This window comes from Phasianus colchicus, chromosome 4 (genome assembly GCF_987193195.1).
Source record: "Phasianus colchicus chromosome 4, bPhaCol1.hap1.1, whole genome shotgun sequence".
Classification (NCBI taxonomy): domain Eukaryota; kingdom Metazoa; phylum Chordata; class Aves; order Galliformes; family Phasianidae; genus Phasianus; species Phasianus colchicus.
This window is the reverse complement of record NC_143439.1, coordinates 16,377,896-16,402,615: the sequence shown is the minus strand read 5'-3', so window position 1 is coordinate 16,402,615 and position 24,720 is coordinate 16,377,896. Positions and strand designations below refer to the sequence as shown.

Here is a 24,720-nt window from a genome sequence, read left to right as displayed (position 1 = left end):
TCATGGTATTGGATTTGCAGAGCCAAGCTTGCATTTTTGAATCCTAAAATGTGAATGGACATTTCCTTTACTGAAACCTAGAGTTTTCCTTCCTTTTCTGTTTTGCGCTGGAGGCTATGAGAAACAAATACAAAACCCAGCCTGCAGCAGTTTGACTTGTGAACCCAGAGCATCAGCTCCTAATGCATCTGTGTCCTTAAAGCCAGTAAAAATTTATTGCTGTTTCTCACAGATGTGCTGGGGGAAGCAGGCAGACAGAACCCATTTATTCTCATTCACTGTAGAGCATCTAGCCCCAGGCATAGTTGTTTTGTAAAAAAAAAAAAAAAAACAGCAAATATGCCCATTCACTAAGAACATTTTAGTTGGAGGTTTTTTTTGTACTTAAAGAAAGATTGTCCATTCTGTACCTCTCTGAGCAGTCAGTTTGTTGTCAGTCTATGAGGATGGAGCTGCACGTACCTTTGGAAAGTTACTGGTAAGAAATTCCCAATTCTTTCCTTAGATACAGCTGCCTGGAAACTTGCAGGCAGGTTATTTAGTGTAAATGGAGAGTTTTCAGTAGTGAGGTCCTTTTTGCTGACTTGTCAGAAAGGAGCAGACAGCTTTTTTTCCAGCAAGCAGAAGTAGTGCAGTAATAAAGAAAATATAGGCTTATTTCCTGGTCTCTGCAGAGAGACTGGACATATCTTGTGAGGAAGTACCTGTGGTCAAGAAATTCTTCTACAGCACTGTGACATAAAGCTTCTGACTGGAGGGGATGTGGTCTGCCACTATACTTTGACCTGATATGGATGCATCAGGTGACTTATTTCAGAGTTTGCATAAAGGAAACTAAAATTTAGGTTGTTTTGGGCTGTTAATTCCTGATCACTCATGCTTTTTACTGTTGTACATCAGTGTGGTCAAGAAATTTTTGCTTTATCGGTAGCCTAGGAAACCAGAGTCTTTACGATACCCTCCCACGTATTAGGACACAACAAAATAATGTTTAGCCTTTTGCATGCTAGTTTAGAAGAAAACAATTCCAAAACTGACAGTACATGAACCAGCAAGATAAGCTAATAATTAATTTTACTTTGATTTTGGATTATGCATTTCTTTTTCTCTTTTCGTCTGAAAACACTTCTGATGGTTTTTGCCCTTGTGTTTTTTCTTTGCACCAGTGAAGTGCCACCCAGACTGTTTGACCTGCTCTCAGTCCTTTGATCACTGTATTGCCTGCCGTGATGCGAAGAAGCAGCTGCAGAATGGGCGCTGCGTGGAGACGTGTGGGTCAGGCTTCTATCAGGATGGGGGGACTTGCTTAGGTAATCTCTGCAGGGGACGTACACTGCCAAATGACTGTGGTTTCTGTGGCTTGCTTTGCATTTGTTTGCGGAATCCCATGGGCTTAATCTATACAGATTGTCAAGCTCTGTTTGGAAAAATATTCAGGCACAATACTGAGTGGTAGCCATAGGCTTTGGACTTTAAGAGGTTTCAAATGAGAGTGAATTCTTAATTTTTTTTGCCATAGTGAGACAAAATTGTCTCTTCAACAGAGCAGAGGTGTTGTGCTGCATCACGACGTTTGGAATTAATGCATCTTTCTTTTCCTCTCTTGGAAGCCTGCAATGAAACATGCTCAGCCTGCGTGAATGGTTTCGAGTGTTCCTCATGCCAGACTTCCCTGCTGATGAAGAATGGGCAGTGTGTGACTTCATGTGGGAAAGGATTCTTTCAGGATCAACTCATATGTGCAGGTAACTTGAAGCAAAAAAGGATTGCAGTGCTTTGTGATAGGAAAATGGCAGACAAAGCAGTACCCAAATGATAGATATACATTGTGTTGGGGGACTTGCTGTTGACATAGGTGTTAATGTTCACCTGAGAGTAAAGTGAGGAGTGATCAGAGGAACAAAGTTGTATGGTATAAAACTGATTACTGGTTGGGGAAATACTCACTGAAATTCCTGAGCTGATGAGTTTGGTGGATATAAAACTCTGCTTTAGAGCACTGCAGTTTCAGATTTCCACCAGAGTCCTCTTACAATTCAGAATTGTCTTCTGGAAGCATGACTGTATTTCTTGTGCTGTTGAGGATGCAGAGCAGTGTGTGTGCTTTAATTTTACTAAGGATTTAACACCATGAACTGTGTCTGGCAATCTCATCTCCATAGGAGTTTTCTTTTAGCTTAGTGTGGACTAAGCTGCAGCTGCTAATGCTTAACCTATGTGGAGGCAGTACTTTGAGGTGTATAAATTACTTATAGGGATGGAGGATTTATAGGACCAGAAAAACTCTGGTTTTTACTGGTCACAGTAAAGACTTGTTAAAAATATTTTTTGTTCTGTTCTGCCATTACTCATTTCATATGTTGCTCTCTCTTCATGGTAGTTGGTAGGGCTAACTGTTTTTAAGAAGAATATTTACCAGATAAATTAGTAATTCCACAAGACATCTGGTGCGTGTCTAAATCTTAAACCATAGTGTTTCAAAGACTGATAGTGTTACAATTTCCTATTTGATGGGACTACAATAGTAATTTTATGAGCTTCTTCCGCTCCTTCAAAATATTTGTATTTTTCCCGAACTGTAATGCAGCAGCTTTTTCGTCATGACAGTTGTTTTCCCTCAAGTTACTACTTTTCTCCTCTTGATGTTGGCCTTTTTTCAAAGGCTTCTGATTATTTCTACAGCTCTAATTCAACAACAGTGTGGAGCACATGCTCAACTTCTTGAGTCACCATTTTAATTTCTTTGAAACTAGCCTTGCTCCTTAGAATTAAACAAAAGCATAGGGCATTTGGCAGATTTCAAGGGAAAGCACTTTAGATTCTAAGTCCGGATTCCATTTCTAAAGTGGCTTGCCTTGAAGAGCTCCCCATTTGTTTTGGGATTTGAAAGTCTGAGAAACCTCTGTCTTTCAGCACTGACTACGGACTAGGGCCCCTTTGTGCACATATAAAGAGAAAAAAAGAGACCCAATCCAAAAGAATTTACAGTCTTAAGTATCAAATAATCTTCTACTTTGTTTGGTTTCATTTTACCATTTCCTTTTCACCTGCTACCAGTATTTTAATTGGCTGTGCCCATGTACTGCTGAAGCAGGAGGGAAAGGCTAATGTTTCATTTTATTACTGGTTTGTAGATTACTGATTGTACGTTCCATCCAAATTTGCAGTCATGCGTGCTTGTAGCTGAAAGTTGCTGGGAAAATTTGTTCCTGTTTCCTCAGGGGAATTAAACTGATTTGCTTTAGTTCTGCCTGGCTGCATTTTCTGCATAAAGTAAAACTGGTGGAATAAGCCTTAAATTTCAGATACAGTCCATAATTCGTTTCTATTCACTCTTTCTTTGTATTCTCTTCATTTTTACAGATCTGTAATCTGATTGCCCAGATGGGCCTTAGGCTGTTCAGGAATATTTTTCTCGTAATCGTTTTAACAACTGTGATAAGCATGTTCCAAAATCATAAAAAGAATGAACTAGACTGTGTTAATGTTACCGTTCCAGTAAAATCTCTCTTGAGGAATTCACTCTGGAGATGAAAAACACCTATAAAAACAGGTTTCCTACTCCATTCTGCTGTTGAGACACCATTGTCTGCATTGCAATGGAAGACAATTAATTAGTCTTTCCTTTTGTTCATGTTTCATGACCCTGGTTTAACTGAATGTACTTGGAATTCTGGAAGGCAGTTGTTTCCTGATGTCTTCCCAGTTTTAGTCTTACACCAAGATTGTTTCATGCCTTTCCCCCCACACCTATTTATTTAAAGTGTTAAAACCATTAAGAGAATGTAAAGTTGAGAATCTATAGTGGTATATTTAGAAATCATGGTTCACTTTGAATTGGGCTTGGAATAGCGTGGCAGATGAAGGCTTTCCTGTAAGAAATAGGTCATGGAAACAGTTAAGCCTACACCAAAGGCAAAGCGAAGCAAAAATAAAAGATGTCTGCCTGGTAGAGTGGAAGGGCTCAAAAGACTTGTAGCGTTCAGTTTTCTCCTTGCATTTTTCTAACTTAATTATTTGTGTTTTTCAACATTATTCAAAAACGTAGGCAGAACACAAGTGTTTGTGCTTTGATCTCCTAGAGTGCAAATGTTGAGATGTGTAACTTGATACTGAAAGACCCTCCTTGCACTGTAGCAAAGCCCTTGAATTTTTATTCACAACCTGTTTTTCTCTGCTGTATCCTGGCTGCAGAGGCTCACCTTGAGAGTTAGTGGCTGAATGTGCCTAAGCTAAGAAGCATTCCCAGCTCACAGGTTAGAGGTGGTTACTGATGCTGTGTAGCACAGAACATGGACCTCTCTTTGCTTTCCCAAAGTCGGCCAGTGATTTCTTAATGTGTTCTTGCTGGAATGCCATTTGCATTAGCCCTTCTGCTGTCATCAAGCTGGGCAGTATTACACCTGTGCTTATGTGGATGGGAGAGAGTTTGATAAATGGGTTGTTAAGTCACTGTCTGATTTCTAGTCAATGGAGAAAAAAGAGAAATTACTTTGCGGGACCTCTCATTTTCTAAATGCCCTGAGTCACTTTTGTGTGACCCCTGAGTAAGAGCAGAGAAAGGCACCCATTGGCTCAGGAGCCACCAGGGTGTTTTTGCTTTCACCAAGAAGAGAGACTCACAGAACTGTAGAATGGCTAGTGTTGGAAGGGACCTTTGGAGGTCATCTGGTCCAACACCCTGCTCAAGTAGGGGCATATTGAGCTGATTGCCCAGGGCCAACCACCTTGCTGACTTTTAGAGATCTCCAAGGAGTGATACTCTGCTGCTTCTCCAGGCTACCTGTGCCAGTGGTCTTGTCACCTGCACGGAAAATAAGTGCTTCCTGAAGTTCTGTCTGTTTAGCATTGATTTTCTGAAAAGATATTTAACTGCAGTTTAATGAATACCATTGTGTCAGTTGAGCCATAGAATTGTGCGTCCAGTTGCAAGAAAAAGATCAGATGAAATCTTAAGAATCTCTTTTCTTCAGCAGCAATGTGAGAAATGTTCTCAGCCAACAGATTTGACTCTGGCAAGGATCTTAGTGAAGTGCTGTACTATATTCACACTTTCAGTGGCGGTTGTGCACCCTCCAGTAGCAAGAATGAAAATGTGAACCTTGTCAGCAAAATGCACAGTTATATACCTTTTCCCTGACACACATTATCATCTCTCCTAGTTACATATTGGTTGAGCATCCTAGGTTCACGATCTCCTTGACAGTTACTAAGAAACATTTCCATACTAGATCTGTTACTAACCTGTTGTTTTCAAGTGTATTTTTTATTTATTGATGGAGATAGGAGGGCAATATTTTGTAAGGTGATTGCATTCATTCTAGAGATTATTATGTTTGTTCTGTCCTGTGCTAGAGATAATCACTTTTATTCTGTCCTGTGCTAGGCAGATTGCCTTATCTTGAATTAGTCAGAATGTTCCAATTTCTCCTTTTAAGTAAAATATATGCCCTTTCTTGTGCTAGTCTCTGCCTCAGCAACTTTTTTGTGAAAAGTAACCTATGCAGCCATTTTATAAGAAGGTTATAAGTTTAGTGAGGACCTATATTAGATATTAGAAGCTTCTACTGCAAAAACACAATCTAACTCTCACAGCAGTGTCTGGATAAGGTGTGGAATCTTGCACATATGTCCATTCATACTGAAGAGAAAAGGGAATAGAAAATGATGCCTACTGAATCTGAACTGAAAATAGCAAGGAAGGGTGAAAACAGTTTCCTGGTAATGTTTCTGTTGACACATTTACTCACAGCCACTTAGTTGCTCCAGGCAAAGATGTTTTAGCTGACAGTGGCTCATTGAATGCTTCCATTTTTTCCCCTGCTTTTTCAGTGAGTCTGGTGACTGGATGTTTGGGCAACAAGCAGCTGTTGAGTCTGGCAGTGATCCAGCGCTGAAAGAGCAAAGTCTCTGCAGACTGGTTGTGTGCAAGTGCATATAAGCATGGGGCAGGAATGGGTTTGAGTTGCTGTCTCAGCCACACGAATAGATCCAGCTATGGCTGTGCCATCTGATGGCAAACAGAACAAATGAGTTAGGTAGCTGCTGCACTTGTGTCATTGTGATCCTCAAGACGTGGAAATAATGCGTTTTGCTGCAAGCAAGTGTAGGATTGTATCTGTAGGAGCAGGAATAAGGCTCTGCTTGTTTGTCATCTGGACACTATTAATTGATACCTCCTGGAGCCGTGTGCCACTTTGCATACAGAGATGGCTGTGTCAGAAGAGTCTGTGGAGCATGATTGCAGGGAGGACTTGCAAAGCAGAGCCGAGGCTTACTGCAAACCTGTTTTCTTTTGTAGGCCAATCTGAGGAAATAGTCACTGATCTTCTGCTTTGAGTCATTTGCTGTTCTCCCAAATGCTACATATGTCTCTTGCTAAAATCGAGTTGCATTCCTTCTCCTTTCCGTGCCTTCTTCCAAACCTCAGTTTTTACATCTCCTGCTTGAAAGAAACCATATGGGCGTGGTCAGTGTTGTGTAGTTGGATTTCAGAGGATCTGTCTCCAAGCATTTTATCAAATTCATTGTGAGTTTTCAGGTGTGATGACCTCCAGTAGGGTGTACTTCATTTCTCTCATTATAGCTGAGACACTACAGAAGTCATTTCTGTTTTAGGAAGGCAACAAGACTTGTGAAGGGCTTGGAGAATATGCCCTACAAGGAAAGACTGAAAGAATTGGGGCTGTTTAGTCTGGGGAAGAGGAGGCTGAGGGGAGACCTTATTGCTCTTTTCCAGTACCTGAAAGGTGCTTACATCGAGAGTGGGGTTGTTCTCTTCTCATTGGTTACATGAGAAAGGATGAGGGGAAATGGCCTTAAGTTGCGCCAGGATAAGTTTAGGTTGGATATCAGGAAAAACTTCTTTACTGAAAGGGTTGTTAAGCACTGGAATAGGCTCCACAGGGAGGTGGTTGAGTCACCATCCCTGGATGTGTTTAAAAACTGTTTGGATGTGGTGCTCAGGGACGTGTTTTAGCGGAGGGTTGTTAGAGTAGTTTGGTTAGGTTGCGGTTGGACTTGATCTTTAAGGTCTTTTCCTGAGCTGCTTCATTAAAAGGCCTGAAAGCTGCTGTGATACGCTGCAGTAGTTTTGCAGGATCAGTACAGAGAGCTGTGACAACCAACTAGGAACTGGAGAGAGAGAGAGTCAAGTAAGATCCAAAGCTCATCCAGGCTTTGCATTTTTGTATCATTACCTGACTCAAGTCTAGGCATTACAGGTTTCCCACTAAAAGTATGGCATTGGGAATGCTGTTAGCTCCCTTGTGTAAAACATCCTTCCTTCTTGTCTCCATCCCTTTCCTGCTGGCTGTGTTTAAAGTAACATTTCTAGTGAGTTTCTTTTGTCAGGGAAAACAGGATGTGTGAGCTGGTCTGAACTGTCGGCTGCTCTGTTAGCCTTATAGCCATATGTAGGCTCTTAAGTAGGGCTTAAGAGGGCCAGAGCCAGAAGGGAAGGTGAGCTGGGAGAAAGCACCATGCTTAGCTGTAGATGAGAACAGTGGTAGTGGTGACAAAAGCCCATCAGAACATCCGTGTGCGGACTTGACAGAGGCGGTCCTGCTGTGACCTAGCTCCAGAGAAGAGCCTGGAATGCAACTCCAGCCATACCAAACAGCTTTCCCAGCATGGTGCTGTTTATGGTAAGAGTTAGACTCAGCAAAATGCGTGGCTCTAGAAGGAGGCCAAGACTTTATTTTGCCCTACACATAGGACAGCTTAGGGCAGCTGCTTGGGAAAATATACAGAAGTAAAGAGGTACTCAGGAGCACTTGGTCTGCTACAGGCAGCGAATGGTGCCCAGTGGGAGGACAGTCTTAGAGCGAAATCACAGTTGCCCAGTTGACCTGACTTCAATAAAAAAGGCATTTTTAATACAGTTGTGTGCATGGCTGTCTGTTTTTAAACAGAGTTTGAGCCCAGGCTGCCAGGAGGGAGTAGCCTTTCTTGGAAAGGAATAGTGTTTACAGAAATGACATGAGAATTTCTGAAAATAATTGGGTAACTTCAAATGTATAAACAAATTTAGGCAGGTTAACAGTGAAGAAGTCAAGCTGTGCAGTGGGGAGTGTATTATTAGAAGATCGAGTCCTTGTGTCCATCCTTTCAGAAAGATGTTGAAAGTTACAGTGAGCTTAGAGGAGCAAAATAGTCCTGACTGGAAGGTGAAGTGAGGACAATTCAGTACCTAGGAATTTACAGCATGAACTCATACTCTGAAGTTTAATTTGCGAGTGTGAACGTGCCCTGAGAATCATCCAAGCTGGAATGAGATGGAACTTTTCATCAGCAAAGGAAATTATCGACTGGAGAAAAAAAATGTGCACAATCTTTGCCTTCAAATGGGATGTCTGCTATTCAGTGCACTGTGATTCATCCACAATTAGATGCACTTGATAGTCATGGCATATGTGCTAGTTTACGTTGCTGTAGGAGTCAGTGGGAGAGATCCTATCAGGTGCAAAATGCCCAGCATCCTTATGACAGACTTCTCACGTATAAATATTCAGACAGAATAGTCAGAGCGTTGTGGAGAAATCTGGCATAATGCAGGGAAAAACAATGAAGGAAGGTGAAAAGGGAGAAAGCAAACAGTATATTATAAGGCAATAAAAGAAAAGGATGAGAAAAAGTAAACTAAACAAAGGTAGAATTATGGAGAAGGAAGCATGCAGAAGGTCAAAAGACCAAATGCTAGATGTGTATCCTGTATGTTAGCCCCTAAATACTCCCTTTTCCAACCTTGTGTGTGTCATGTCACATCTGTGTTTCAGTTGCCTGTCTATGAGATAGAGATGATAACGTTTCCCTGCCTCAGGGAGTAATGAGATCCACTAAGATAGGGTGTTTATCTTCTGGGCAGTGTGACTCATATATAGGCACAAACATAGGTGCTCTGTCTCATTAATTAACAAACCACAAGAGCAGTTATAGCCTCAGGCAGACAGAAGAAGCATAAGAATTATGCAGAACAGGAGCGAGAGGGGAGTACTGGTGATTGCTTGTTTACTGTAAACGTGTTTACAGATGTGTGCTGTCCTGCATAATCATTCCTCCTCTGTTCTGCCCTTGCATGGAAATATTAGGCATGGTCTTGGAATAGAAGCGCTTCATTTTCACCTGTTACTGGGGAGAAGATGAATTGTCACTCATTTAGGGGGTTTATTTTGGCAGGAAGGTGTTTGCTTTTGTCACCGCTCCACATGTAAGTATACTTTAAGTTCCTTGGATTAAGCTTCCCAAAGAATGTTAGTATTTTCACTGGCCAGCTGCTGGTGCACCTGCTGATTCCTGCCTACTCACTGATGAGTTTTTCTTGTGTGGCTGCAACTTCAGACATGTTCACTGATACAGAGCAAATGTCATATACTGCTATTTTCTCCTATCTGTTATGGTCCTCATGTACCTGCCTCATTGTGAAAGAATAAATTTAAGAACACTTTTGGGTGTATCATGAAAAAAAAATCTAATCTCTAAAAGAACTGTAATTCGTACAGTTCATGTAAGCACTGGTAGCATGGGATTTAATGTGCATCTGCTTCACAAATTCCATAAATGGGAATCATAATGGGCTGTATTTTCCTCACAGTTGAACTTGCAGAGTTTTGAATAAGGTGGCTCATTCAACATGTGCTTTGGTAGGTGGAGTTGATTTCCATATAGCTATGATTTTAATTGCAAGACATTATTGTGGTTGAGAATGACTTTTTGGCCTCTATGTTGCTATGCCCTTGTGCCTGAAAAAGGGCATTTTGACTTTCCTTCATTGCAGGGATGTGATAAGACTTCAGACATACACAAAACACTGCTATATCCCAGCCATGATATGTGGCTCACGCAGGGAGAAATGCTGCTAGTATTCCTACTCAGTAAAGGAATGCCTCTCCTCTCTAGCATGATGATGAACAGGACATAGGTGTTACAAACACTCTTCTAGTCTGATTACAGCTACAGAGACAATGCTGATGCATGTTAGGTGTCACAGTGCGTGTACAAAATGGTGATGTAAATCATACCCCTGAGATGAGATGGATGAAAATACTAACATAGGAAGAATGGAGATCTTTCTTTTTTCTTTTCTGAAGCAGTGAATGCCTTTAAATTCAAAGAGCAGAATTGCTGCAAATTCTTCAGTTCAAGAAGAAGATTAGAAGTTGATCATTCATTAATCTTTTACCTTTCTTTCCTGCAGTTTGTCATGAGTCCTGTTCCTCGTGTTGGGGACCTGCTGACAACAATTGTTTATCCTGCAAAGACACATCACATGTGCTAAAAGCAGGGCTCTGTGTGGCCAGTTGTGGAAAGGGATTTTATGAGAAGGATGGAATCTGCAATGGTAAATACCTGTTTTCTTCCTCCATTGCAAGAAGTTTGAGAAATGCTCTGCAAAAACGGAATCAATATTTCATTCAGCCATGCAGCAGTTGTGATTTTATTCATGTTTAAGAAGCCAGATGCACCTTGTGCATAAATATCAGATAAGGAAAGCTGCTGTTTGTTTGTAAGATTATTAATTCATTTAAGCTAATCAGATGCTGAAAGGTTTAAGGTTTTTTCTTTCACTGAACAGCTTGAAAGCCTGAGTTGTTTTTGAGGGCTTGACAAATCCATTTATCTGCGGAAAGAAAAAAGGCCCTTGCCAGCAGATTTCTGTAAACTTGACTGTAATTCAGCATCACGGTAACTAATACCTGAACAACGGATGAGACTTGGGAGCAAGGAAGGTTTGCTGAGAAGAGGAGGAAGAGAAGGCTGGAGGCAAAATCAAAACCTCAACTGAACAGATCACAAAGGGAGGAAAAAATCCCTCAAATAAATAATCTAAAATTTGCTGCAACCATTTGGGCCAAGCCTGTGTTTCTACTGGCAGCCACCTCCAGCTTCTTCAAAGGACTTGCCAGCATAGTCAGTAACGTTGCTAGCTATAGCACAGCTAGCTAGGGGGAAAGCCTAAAACTGGTGGCACATGGACAAAATTTTGGCCACTGCCCCAGTAAATGTTATACACATGTGTTTTGAAATGTGCAGAATTGAAATCTTGCTTCTGTAGCTAAAAATTATGTAAGCTCAAAGTGAAATTTTACCCACGTGCAGCCTAACCATTTTTGTTATTTTTGTTGCCAGTGCAATAAAAAAAACCTCAAAACTGCATAGCTGTTCCTCACACCCACCAGAACTCAGGCTTTTTATCATCTTTCAAAAGCACTGATTTTGATACCCAGCTGGAGACCTGTAAGCTGTTTTAAAGTGAAGCTTACTGGTGAAAAGAAAGAAAAATTAGTCAAGTACAATTCTTGGCCCTGCTGAATACACAACAGCAGAGGTGCTGCTGACTTAAGGAAGCTAGAGCTTCATACTGCTTCTCTTGAACAGCAGGTCAGTTAACTTCAGAACTGACTGCCTGGGAAAATACAGACCACAGAAATTGTTTGGAGCGTTATCATGCTTGATTTTAGATGCAATTTCATGCTGGTAGCTTTGATTTGTAGGAAAGAGGAAGAGGGGGGAAAATGGTAAATTTTTGCTCAACTTTTCTTCCATCTTTTACTTCCTGAACAGTCTGAGAACTGATGTTTGTTGTACAGTTAGATACATTTGTGAGTGGTTTATTTGTAGAACCCCTGGTGAACAAGAAAGAAAAATGCAACGCTAGCTGGAGAGTCTTTTTCTGTGTGTCCCAGGACATGTAAACTTATCTCTGGATTCACTGAGTATTTGTTTGAATTTTTTATTAGGAAATAGAAAATAAGAGATTTTAGTGTCTGATCTGCATACAGTTATGCAAAGTTGGTGTCCATTTTCAGCTTAAAGCATTGCTCATGCAAAAGTTACAGGCAGGCAGAGTCCTTTACAATGATTGTCAGAGCATTAATATAATTTGCTTCAGCAACCTAGCTGATAATGTTGCTGTTGAGATGAAAACCCTTTTGGATCTGGAGAGTGTGCTGACCAAATAGAAGGCAAGTCTGGTGCAAGCATGGTGATGGAAATTGTAAGGCAGCAGTGAGATCCTCCACCCCCCTTCCCATTGCTGGGTGTAACACCAGAAACAGCCTGCAGTGGTAGCAGTTAGATCTAGGCACGAAAATGTAAACCTTTCACTCCAAATACCTGCTTATAGAGAACAGAAGCCTGATGGGATTTGTAAGGTTTCCTTTCCGTAATCCATCCAAGCATTCCTCTGTGTGGGCAGTAAATGCAAGGAGGGAGCATGGCTATAGGCCTGTTGCTGGTATTTGTACTTAGGAGTCCTAAACACTATATAGGTCAGTGAATACATGTCTGCACTTCCATGTCTCCATCTGTGAGTGTCACTACTTACTCCAGGAAAGTGTGAAAGGTTGCTAGTGCCGGAGAGGAACATTTAAAAGGTGCCATTTAAAAGATAATGGGTGGTTTACTTTACTTTATCTGTTTGGTTGGTTTGATGTCTCTGTTATTAGCTTATTGAGTGTGTTTCATTAATGAGCTCCCCTGTTTGGTAGTTTGTGACCAGTCCTGTGAAACGTGCAGTGCAGCCCAGCCCAGTTGTTTAACCTGTGCTTCAGATAAGGCGTTACACAACGGGAAGTGCATTTCAGAGTGCCCAGGTGGATATTTCCAAGGCAGCAATGGAAGATGCAGGGGTAAGAGGCATATTTGCATGAACTTTCTTAAGTCTCTCAAGGAACTCTACACGTCTTCTGTTCCTCAAATGTTTGCCTTTGGGGAGGAAGTTTTAAGATCGCAGAATTGAGCATGGGGAACGTTGTTTTATTATTTTCTTTGGGGGTTTTCTTATGATGGATTTTTTTTAATAACCTCTGCCTTGTGAAACACATTAAGACAAACTGAGATAAATGTTTGCAATGCAGTATGAGTAGGAGTTATTACTGTGTTACTGGTTATTAGTAGTGCACTTCTGCTCTCATTAGTACACACAGTTGTATATCTTGCCAGCTGGGAATTTTCACTGTTGGCTGGAAGATGTGTAGTCAGCAACACAATTTGCAAGGAGGGAAAACAAAATATTTCAGTTCCAATTGCTTGTTTCTTTTATCAGCTTGTCATGGTTCGTGTTCCACCTGTGAGGGACCTCTGGCCACTCACTGTACCTCCTGTTCCCTTCCTCTGGCTTTGCATCAGGGGCAGTGTCTGCAGAGCTGTGGAGAGGGCTTTTATCAGGATCACAACATTTGCAGGGGTAAGCTCTGTACTTTGAGTGAATTCCTCACCTGCTGAGAGTTTATGTATCTGTATTGGCTTTTGTTGGGCTGTGCTCAGAGCATTCAGCTGTGACACTGATTCGTATTGCTGGTCAAGGAATGAGTGATTTCCATGTTTGCTTACTGATTGTTTTCCATTTTGAGAAAAATCAAACGTTCCCAAATACATTGTAGTTTTACACTTTCAAGATTTACTGATCTTAGGGATGTTTTTTTTCTCCATGCTCTTGAAATAAGCGCACATTGCTATCAATTCCAAAATTTTCTTGAGACAATTGAAGAGGTGAATAAAATACGCATACTTAATATATTTTGCAAGAGTAGAAAACCTGAAAATTCAGGAGATGGATTTCTGCTTCCTTTGAGCCCATTATACTGTTATTTCTAGCTATCTTAATGGTGAGATTATGTCCATGTTTCTAGCTTCAGAAACTGAAGGAACATTGCAATACTGTGCTACAGGCAGTCAAGGTTGTTGCTTTTTTTCCAGCTGTGTTTGTCAGCTTTATTGAAGGGAAGAGCTGTTCTTTTAAAGGTATGACAGCAAAGTATTTCCCTGTTCCATCATAGATGATATGACACTCCACCTGTTTATGGAACAAATTCCTTTGCACGTGAGTTGCTGCAAGACATGGCTGCTTGGTTAGCTCTTTGATTGTCAGATTATTTACTGCAGTGCAAAACTGGAAAGAGGACCAAGGGCTTGAACCTGTTTTTCCCCAATTTTGTGTTTACAGGATGCCTGACTTTGCATGGTTTTTGGGCCTTGTCCATCTCTGCGAGGTATCTCTCCTCAGGGCTGTGTCTCTGACTGCTCTCTTTACACATGCACAGGTTGTCACCCATCCTGCCGTACCTGCGTCGGCCCAGAGGCCTCTCATTGCCTGCAGTGCTGGGCACCAGAGGATGTGCTGCAGCCCCATCAACCTGTGGAAGGAGCTGTGCACGGCTTTTGCCTCTCACATTGCCAGGCTCAGTTCTACCTGGATGTCACAGGAGTCTGCAAACGTGAGTTGAGGATGGAACCTGTTCTTTGAGGCTTTAAGCACAAGGCTGTGCTGGATTTTATGTTTCTGGTCACTTCGTACTGTGTTTGCTTCTAGTATGTTTTGAGTTCCTCTGTAACACTTTTGGAGGAAAATATACTCTACATCTAATTTGTACATAAAGGATTCAGTTGTTGGTGGTTTTTTGTGGTTTTTTTTTTGTTACTGATTTGGTTCTGGTCTGGCCACCTTAGCGTAGCTTTCTTTTCTTTCAATTTGAGTATAAGATTTTTACCATTGATTATTTTTAAGCAGGATCAGTCATTAAGTCTTGTTCAGAAAAGACTGAGCTTTTTTCACTTTTAGCCCTGTACCTGGTCAAAACATTCCTCAGCAGTCTTTTGTTTTGTAAAAGCTCTTCTGATGCATGCCCCGCAGCAGGTGTCCTAGCACTGCTCCTGAAATGCCAAGTAGGAAGCATTTCCATGAAGGCTGCAGTTGAGAAGAGAGGCTAAGATGTGTTCACTAGGATATGCATGCCTTCCCACTGTTGTGAGATTTCATTGAAGAATATTGTCTGAGTATATCAGCTAGTCATTCAGTTGGACTATACAGAGCCTGTGGCAGCCATATGGAACATCAGTACGACAAACTCATTGCTGTATCTTGAAAATAGTGCATGTGGATTCAGGCTGAATGAGACAATCTCTCACAGCAACGCAGACCACCAGAAGGCAAAGGAGAAACAAGTTAATGGGAGGAAATGATTTCCCTATGCGAAAAGAGCCATCAAGAAGACAGTGACTCTACAGCACTTGAATGATGGAACAGCAATAACAACATCAGCAATAGCACTACTGATGGCTGTTTCTTCCTGGTCAAAAATATTTTTTGGAAGTGGACACAACATAAATTTATTTTAAATTGTGTTTTATTAAATTGACAGGAGTTTGTAGTTGTTTTTTTTGGGGGGGGGGAGGGTTCTTGTTTTTTGGTGTGGTTTTTTTTTTTTTTTTTTGCCTTAGTGGCTCTTAAGAAACGACATTTCTTCCTTTTTATGGAATGGTTCTGTCTTTTATCAGTGACCTACAAAAGTTTCAGTACTTTGGACTGGTTCCTGAAGGCATTAATGCAGAACCTGCCAATTCATGCAGTGGCTGTCTCTTGGCAGGGAATGGGCTTTTTTGTCTGAATCCAGGTTATGGTATAGAAACTAACTAAATAAATCCATATACCGTTGCTTCAAGTGGGTGAACAGACCTGCACAGACAGGCCTGAGCAGAGTTCAGTGACAGCACTGAATTATGTCACTGAGCAAGAATGTCAGCACAGCCTCACTTTATTAGCTCTTCTGTATTAGTAGAAGGATTAGAGTAGTAATTTGATTTATTGCAGAAGGATGTGAATATTCACCATTTCAGACTTCAAGCTAGCCATCTAAATTCTCATACAAATTTTACAGATCCATCTTTTTGAAAATGCGAACCCACAGCAGGCAATACATGCCTACATTATCTATGCAGGAAAAAAAGAAGTGTGTTCGTATGTAGGTTATAATGTTGGTTTTGAATTTTTTACCTCTGTACTTGTGAATTTCTAACCAGTCTACAGAAATATTTCTGTCCACGGTTTTGAAGTACTTGAGGTTTCCCTGCTGAAACTAAAAAATTTCTCTTTGATTTGATTCGAGTCTGCTGAGCCAGAGATAGTCCTAAAGATACAGCATTTGTGATGACTCTGACAGGCAGCTAACAGTATTTGTATAAATCATTTACTTTCTTTTATTCTCTTCAACCCCGTGTTTGTCTTATCTCCTTAGAGGGCAGGAAGTTTTCTGTTGTGTTTAATACAGTGGAACCCATGTCCTTGAGCCACTGCTCTTAAAACGAGTAGGGTTTTTTTAGATAATCAGTTTGCATTTTTATTTCATCAGATTATTTAGTTTAAACTGACTTGTTTTAGAATCAGTACCAGTAAAGGCTAAAGTGAGGAAGTCTTAAAATTTTAACTGCACTCTCATCCTTCTTGCTGAATCCTTTTAATGTACATTCACTTTGCTAGCTGCAAAATCAGGCGGCCAACTCAACTCTGACTGCTCCAGAATGACTGATGATAACTGTCCAGCAGTGCTGGATGGAAAATCCTTCCTGGGATAACTGTAGGGTGATAGCAAAAGATGATTTTGGACTCTGAGTCTGCAAGACCCAGAGCTCTTGGAAGAGAATGATATTTCGTTGTCATGCGTCAGCTTTCCATTTTGGAGATGAACTGCGTGGGTGCAAAGCAATTAAGTATGCAGATAGTTGCTCCTATCTTCAAGAAACGTGCTGTACAGTCTTCCTGCATTTTTGCCCTTTCTACCTTTCATAAAACAGAGAATCCTGCAAAGGAAAAGCCTTATTATTCTCTCTGGGAACAAAGCAGTCTTGCTGTACTCAAGGACAGTAGCAACAGAGAGAGAGCTAAACTGATTTTTCTCTTCTGTCTTTTTGTTTTTTGCTTCCCTGCAGAGTGCCACTCATCCTGTGCAGGCTGCATAGGGAACACTTCCCAGGAGTGTACAGCCTGTCTGTCTTCACACGTCCTGCTCGAGGGCAGATGCCTCTCCAAGTGTCCAGAGGGGTTGTTCAGCCAGCAAGATCACTGTTCCTGTAAGTGCATAGTGCGGGCACCTGCAGCTTATACTGCTGAATTTCATTGCGTGCACGTTCTGTAATGCATTTCTAAATGCAATTAGAGATGCTGTCAGATTTATATGAGGCTATTTAAGTATTTTCAGGGGAAAATAGAGTGGTCCAATTTGGGGAAATGGAATCTCTTCCAAACGGAAGGGAAACACACACATTGAATCGTAAATTATAATCAGTTTTACTCCCGTGGACAGCTTCCCTGAAAATCTTGCTTTTCATTTCACTAGGCTTGGATGAAGTTTTTAGCCAGCACTGTTGTAGAAAATGTCTTACTGGCCAGCTCTGAAACGTGGTCTACTTTTCTTAGGCTAGATAAGCACATTGAATTAGCTTTAGCTTCATTTTTAATCCACTGCTTGCTGTAAGGCAGGGTTTAAAAAGAAGGAATTCTGCAGATACGGGAGAAAAGCCATTAGCTCTATGGATGTGCTTGACCAGTAGCAAGTACAGTATTAGTTGTGTCTTAGCATTGCCTGCTGGTCAGCTAGTGGCCTTCTCATTCAGGTTGTTTGATCTCATTTAAACAGATAGCTCTGACTTCTGACCTTCCAAATGACTGCAACAATTACATCTTCTATGCTGCTTGAAGAAAATTGTGGCCTTTGGGGGTGTGCCATTCATTATTAGCTTTTAAATACAGTGGATGGGGAAATGCAGGCATTTGAAATCTGATTGTCTCCTCAGGGCCATTTGAAAGCTGTCTGTTGTTTTGCAATAGATTCATTGAATAAGGGTTCCCTGCATCTGTATTGGCAGTAGGGTAAATTTGCTGAAGTTCTATTTGTTTCTGCCCTTGGAAGGCTCAAGTTTTGGGAAGGGAACCCCTTCTATGTGTTTATTCAATTTGTTTGTCCAAGGAAAAACAGTCTGACAAGTAAATGTATTCATTTCTTGTAAATGTATTTATTGTTATAAAGGTTCATCAGGTTTGAGGCTGTGCTTTGCCACCTTAGAGCTGAAGTGACTGCTGTATTATGTGAGTCTGGATCCCAATTTATGTAAATGTCTTAGAAACAAAACTTCAGTGTCAGGGAAGTGATATCTTTATGTTGCCAGCTTGTGTCTCTGGCAATTTTTGAACAGTGAAGCTCAGTTAATAGAGGTTTGTCTAGAAAATGGATTCTTTTTAAACACTCAATTCACAGGCATTATCTCTGAGAAGTTGAGAAGGTAGTGGAACTTGGTGTATTAGGTCTTAAACACTGGAGCTGTATGCTGTGGCAGCTGTGAAAAGCTCAGCTTCCATGTGGGGAGTGAGCAATTGTATGTAGCCTGGGGGAGTCCTGAGGTGGGGAGACTTTGAAGTTGTTTGCTTTTATTCATGGAAAAGTTTCTAAAGTAATTTTTAAGAGGTTTTTACAGATCATTAGCTGTAGTATTTCTGTCTCCCTCAGATCTAGTGTGGAAATCATGGAAATATGGCATCTGGCTGTAAAGATGGAAAGATACGAAAACAGTCTGAATGAAATACTTTTAAGCAATCTTAATTGCTTGTTTTGCAATGCTTTTTTTTAGGTTTTGGGAGATAGAGTAACTAATGAGCTGGCACAGTGTTCACATTTTATTGGTTTCACTTTGGGAGGAGTTTGTGCAGAAATAATTTCCTCATTTCCCCACTTGTGAATATCAAACTCACGCCAGTATAATTTTTGTACAGTCCCACTCTATCTTATATGTACCTGCATATGCTAGAGGGGGAGGAATAAAAGGGACAATCTATTTGTATTTTGTGTACATCTATACCTTGACTAACACAGAGAATAAATGCTTTTTTTTCTTCAGTTTTCAACTCTTTGTTTTTATCTCATTTAGTCAAAGTGTGGTTATAAGAGCCTTCCAAACCACAACTTGCCAGTCACTGACGCTTTGAGTGTTGTTTTATGTCCATGTTTTGTAGGAGTAAATGATTATTGTAAAGGCTGTTTTCCTAGGGAGGGAAGAGTATAAGATAGGCTACACTGAAAGTATTACAGCAATTATGATTTTCTTACCCAGCCTGCCATCCATCATGCAAGACATGCCATGGCCCTTCTGACTTGGAGTGCTTAACCTGCCATCCCCACGCAACTCTGGCTGCTGGAAGGTGCAGGACTAGCTGCAAGGAAGAGCAGTATCTCAACTTGGTGGGATATTGTGTGGGTAAGTAAGAGGAGATGGCCTTGCGTCATACAGAGGGTTGGTCTTTCTGTAGCATTTGCCAGCTACTCAGGCACACACCAGGAAGAAATCAAAATGCCTGTTGTGGGTGAAATATCACACACATAACATTAGGAAACTCTCCACTGTGCATAGTACATAGCAAAGCCATTCCTGCTGTACACATCTTTTGTGATCTGCATGCAATTAATTGCAAATTGTGTAAAGCTGGTGGAAGGGAGAGGAAGTCAGGTGCTCTTCTGCCAGACTTGCTGCTGGTTTGAAGATTTGAGATCACATGTGCAGACTGGTATACCTGGCAATCAATAGAGCATTCAAATGATTAGTACTAACTTAGTGAATATGTTCTTAAGAGTAGGATGGGCTGCAGCTACATTTCCCAGGCCAAGTTTTAACTATATCTTGTTGCAGTCTGGCTTTTACACTGGGCTTGTCATTGCATTACCTGTCCTTTCAGTCTGTGAGAGCACCCTGTGCTTATTAAAGGCATGATGCTTGCTTTTCTCCTTCCCTGAATTCTGTCTGCAGCAGGCTGGCACTGGCTTTGCCTGGGATGGAGCAGCCTTTGGTAACTGTAACACCTGGGAATGCTAGCTGGCAGATATCAGTGCTGGTGTCTCTTCTCAGAGACCTGGGTCCCTGATGGGCCTAAAGCAAGGAAGGCTGCTTAGGTCTTGCACAGAGCTTCACTAAAGTGAGCTAAGGAAACGTTTGTGATTCAGAGAAGCAATTTCTGGGGGCTCTAAAGAAAAATTGGCACAGCTAGGATTGCTGTGTGCATTTTTGAGAGATAATAGGATTTATGCACAGGGGTTATACACTGTGGGTGCTTGGTGCCTGCACTTAAGCCTATCATCAAAACCCACTGATTGCATTTACTTGTTTAAAAAGAAAAATCACTTTTAATCCATCACACAGGCGCATATAAACATATCCTGGGAAGAGCTCCAGCAATTTCTGAGCTTTATCAAGTCATTTTTTTCTTTATCAAAAAAAGATTCAGTATGTGAGGCTTATGCTAGGTTGAACAGTTCCATATGAGATAAAGAATCCTAAGAAAAGGGAAAAATGCAATAAGTGTTGTAAATGTATCCACTGAGAGGCTATCATTATCAATTTAATCTAGATGGTTCCCTTTCATAGGGACTTATTTTTGCTTACACTATGTGTTCTTGAGTTTTTTTTTCTTTTTAATGAAATACTTCTTTCCTCTCTGAAGATTATTTTATTTTATTTTCACCTTCTTTGTAAACAACAGTTACTGTTTAGTCTAAGAAGGGAGACAGAACAGAATATCTGAGGAGAGGAAAATATCCCCTGAAATTCCTAGATATACAGAAAGTGAGAGTGGCGAGTCAAGATGTTTCATGTAGTCAAGTAATTACCCTATGAAAGTAATTCAGCAAGTAATTCAGAAAGTAATTTTAGTGTGATGAGCTATTTCTGCCCTGTAAAATTTCAGGGGCTATAATGATGCTCATTAATGTCCTGTAATATCATAGCTGTATGCACTTTATCTTCCACCTTTTTTTCCTATTACTTTGCATTATGTTTCCTATGAAAAAGGCTGCTGGAAACATGATCTTATAGCTGTAAGTTTTATTTAAATATATACTATTTATCATAAACCAGGATTCTATCTTAGGAATGTTTTCTCTGCTGCTGGATGCGTGCTATGTGCTTTAATTATTCCTTTTATATGACTGCTTCCTTTAAGTTTGTAGAAATGCCACGGAGCAATAAGCATGCTCCCAAGTGAATAGGTAAACATCACAATGCCTGGCAATTATGAGGAGAAGAAATTGTAAACTGTGTGGTCACGCAAGTAATGTGGAGGGCATGGTTTGACCTCGAGGCTCATTACTCTGACAGCGATGAATCACCTGCAAAGAACCTTGCTTGGCTTTCTGGGCTCCAACAGAACTGCAATCCAATGATGCATCCGTTCCTTGCAAGCTAACAAGCTTTGTTCTGGTGATGCAGCCTCTCCCTGCAAAGTGGCAGAGTTTACTTTCGAGAATGAAACCCTGAATGGGATTCACTGTTTGGAGAGTTGTCTTCTCAAGGTAGAAATGTTTTTTCAAGGCTTGATTCATAGCACCTGGTATCATTGAGTGTCAATAATGTTTGGATTTATAACCCCAAAACAGGAAAGGACTTGCAGCTCCAACATAGTAGGAACATAAGGAGACACTGTTCTTCCTATCAGCTCTGATTTTATGTGGCTCATGTGCCTGTCCTGCCTTTAAGAGGGCAGTATGTATTCTCACTTGGTCTTTGTATCATATGGCGACTCTTCACATCCATGGGATCTTGCAGTGATGCTTCTTTATCTAACTGAAGTCTTAAAAATCCTTGGAGGACAGTCGTTTATTGCCATACAAAATAAATAAATAAAACTGTGCTTTGGTCTTGGATCTGCAGTTCTAGGTGTGTTGATTTTTGTGCCTAATTTGTCTGATGATTATGAAAAGGATGTGTGTCGCCAATTCTGCTATGAGCAAAAGAGCTCCACGTTCAGATTGTTAAATTTCACTCATTCTCTTAATTCAGCACTGATTGAACTACTAAGTTTGCCCTTGCAAGTTATTAATTACTATTTAAAGAGCAGCTGTCCCATAAAACAAAGCATTAAAACCCCTGACACTTCCATAATATATAATATGCATCAGAATCTAACAAAGCACTACTTAATTTTTTTTTATTATTATTTTTTATTTTTTTACAATTATCTTCCCATTTGTGTCTAATTTCTGACCCTCCAGGCAGAACTGTGTTCTGACTTACAAGGACTGCTGTGCAATGCAGCTGCCTGTCATACTTTATGGAGACATGCAGGAAAAATATTTCATAGGGCGGAGAAAACCAGCTGTCACTTGAAGCCATTGCCTGTGAATTTATGTCATTATTGTACATGTTACCTGAATGAGGATTGGCGTGTTTGCCTTGTTAATAGAAAAAGAATCTTGTTTATAACATTAAACCAAATAAGCATTTCAAATTTTAGCAAAAGAAAGTTGAAATGGCCATGAGTTTCAGTAGATCAATGTCTTTCCAACTTCTACTTTGGCACATTGAATTTGTATCAGTTTTCTTTAGAATGCCTAGTTCATAGGCATTCTTCATTCATCCTTATCTAAAGTGTATGTACAGGAACACATCTGTGGCTTGAGCAGTTCACTGCTAAGTTTCAAGGCTTCTCTATACTTTGTTTTTTAGCTCTTATGTTTCTCTTCCTCTTTCAGATGCTTATCCAATTTAGCTTCTGGATGTTGTTGCAGGCATCAGTTTAAAAAATAGCACCATTGCTAAAACTCCTGTCTGGCTTAGGAAAACCAGCACTAACTTTTCTAATTAGGATAGGTCATCTGCTTATGTTGGGGCTTCATCATTGATCTTTTTCTGACTTGGTGTGAGAGTAGTTAGAAAAAATCATCTTCCTTGCAAGGAAACTCCAAGTCCCTGTGTTCAGCTGCTTGGGTCTTTGCTTTCTTATGCTGTGTGCAGTTGTGAAAATGTTCAAAAATAAACCAGAAGAGTGTATGCAGGAGGATGCCTATAACAAGCATTTCTGCCTTGCTCTTAAAATTCCAGAAGGGACATACTGACAACAAGAAATACACTCAGCTCCTTGTAAAATTAATGAGCTATTGCTCTACTCTTAGAGAGACATTGATATCATTACAGAGAGCTGGAGCTGAAGTTTCTCACAGGACCTGGCACTTGGCCTTGCTGAACCTCATCCCATTCACCTCAGCCCAGCAATCCAGCTTATCTAGATCCCTCAGGCAGATCGACACTACCTCCCAACCTGGTGTCATCTGCAAACTTACTGAGGGTACGCTCAGTCCCTTCATCTAGGTCATCAATAAAGATATTAAACAAGAAGGGGAATGAGAAAGGGAAACACTTTTTAGACTGTGAGCAAGGTGGTAACGTGCTGCTCTGAAGAATGCAGTTTGGGTTTTGAAAGAAGTCTGAAGGAATTGGGTAGTCACATCACACTGACTTGCAATAAGAGCCTCTGAAATCCCAGAGCACTCGAGCATTAACTTGCCTGCCGGCTGAGCTGGATTGAGGATGGACAGGAAGAAGGTAGAAGCAGGAAACAGATAGCAGTGTGAGTTGTTATTGAGAAGCAGAAAGAAAACACTCCGCTTCTTTTCATCCTCATGTCAGAGGGAGCCTGCTGTGAAAAATTTAAATAATCCTTTCCAAAACAAAGTACTCCAGTTCTTCCTTTGCTCTGTCACTAGTTCCACAGTGTCCCTCAAATTCCCCATGAGCATCTGGAGGTTTTCTTTTTTTTTGGTGTTGAGAGTTCCTTGATCTGCAGATTTACAAAGAAGGAAAAGAGTGGTGAGGCTGATTTCTTATAAAGCAGTAGCTGAGGAAAAGATCTCTTTCAATACGTTAGGAGCAAATAGAGGCCATTAAGAGGAGACTGTACTACAGCAGTGTGGCAGTACCTGGTTTTGCAGTTGCATAGATTTTTAAGCAATGGTTTGGGAGAGCCTAGTTATTTATGGAAGATAGTTCTTTGGGCACCCTGGCTTTTCACTGTCTCATTTTTGTTCTCTGCTTGTGGAACCTATTGACCATACACAGGAGTCCCTTGTTCACAGTCACTGAAAAACAGTTGCAGGGTTCAATTACTTATTGCCTCTTGCCAAAATTTTCTCTATGATAGAGACCAATGGTTTCAGAAGGAGAAACTCAAGGGGTATTATTTTGAGCTTGGAAGTTGAACTTGGAAGCATGAGAAACTATTTGAATTTATTAATTTATTGAATATGAGTGCATAAAACCTTTCCCCCTACCTCAAGCCCTATACATACAATTACATTACATACTCAGGGACCTTTGGATGATATGATATTAGGCACTGTATTCTATGGCAAGCTGTTTGAGATCCCTTCTAACTTCAGTGGGGCTGCAGATAAGATGACAGGTCTCTCTAGTGATGGCAGGGCAAGTTTGGGACCTTGACTTGCTTTGATGGTAAAGATGTATATGCTCTTTGGGGTGATGCACTGACTATATTAAGCTTTTTTGTAGAGAGTTAGGAATCTGCAATACAGTAACCCCTTTAAGCAGGTTTGGGGGTCTGTCACTGAGTTTAAGGGTGTCCTCATGTACTGCTTTGTTCTTCTTACTGCTGTCCTGACAGTGATGGATTGAGAACTCAGAGGGTCACTGTCTTAAGCGTACTCTTTCATTTTACTCACCTTTATCTCCTGTCTGGCTGTTAATTTCCCATCTGAAAGGTTGGGAGCGTGGGCAGATACTAGGCAGATTAGACATGTTGAGTAACGTCAAGAGGTGCAGGAGGCAGCTGCTTGAAGAGCCTTGAATCCTGTGTGCAGTCTGGATTGTACTGATTTCTGAACTGCATCTGTGCTTTTCCATCACTGTTTCGTGAGGATCATGCATATAACATATAGAAGAAATTAGATTTGGTTTAGACAACATTTGCAATTATACTCTTGCAGGTATGGATGCAGAATTCCCCCAGACTCCTATATGAACCTGTCTTCAGCTTGTAAATTTAGATTGCCTGACAATCTGTAGTAATGCTGTCATAACAGACAAAAGACAGAAAGTTGAACCTTTGGTAGAAATCTGACAAGAGGCCAGGTACTGGAATCAAGCCTCATAATTACATTTCTTTCAAGACAG

General features: G+C 40.7%; 1 protein-coding gene across 1 annotated transcript in view; it reads left to right on the top strand.

The window, feature by feature from the left end:
• Nucleotides 1–24,720, top strand: part of FRAS1 (Fraser extracellular matrix complex subunit 1) — a 164,167-nt gene that overhangs the window by 71,747 nt on the left and 67,700 nt on the right. The window contains exons 12-19 of the mRNA XM_031607476.2: nucleotides 1,167–1,310; nucleotides 1,611–1,745; nucleotides 10,196–10,339; nucleotides 12,489–12,629; nucleotides 13,046–13,186; nucleotides 14,043–14,216; nucleotides 16,705–16,845; nucleotides 18,880–19,023. Of these exons, the coding sequence (XP_031463336.2) occupies nucleotides 1,167–1,310; nucleotides 1,611–1,745; nucleotides 10,196–10,339; nucleotides 12,489–12,629; nucleotides 13,046–13,186; nucleotides 14,043–14,216; nucleotides 16,705–16,845; nucleotides 18,880–19,023 (1,164 nt within the window). The remainder of the gene's footprint in view (nucleotides 1–1,166; nucleotides 1,311–1,610; nucleotides 1,746–10,195; nucleotides 10,340–12,488; nucleotides 12,630–13,045; nucleotides 13,187–14,042; nucleotides 14,217–16,704; nucleotides 16,846–18,879; nucleotides 19,024–24,720) is intronic.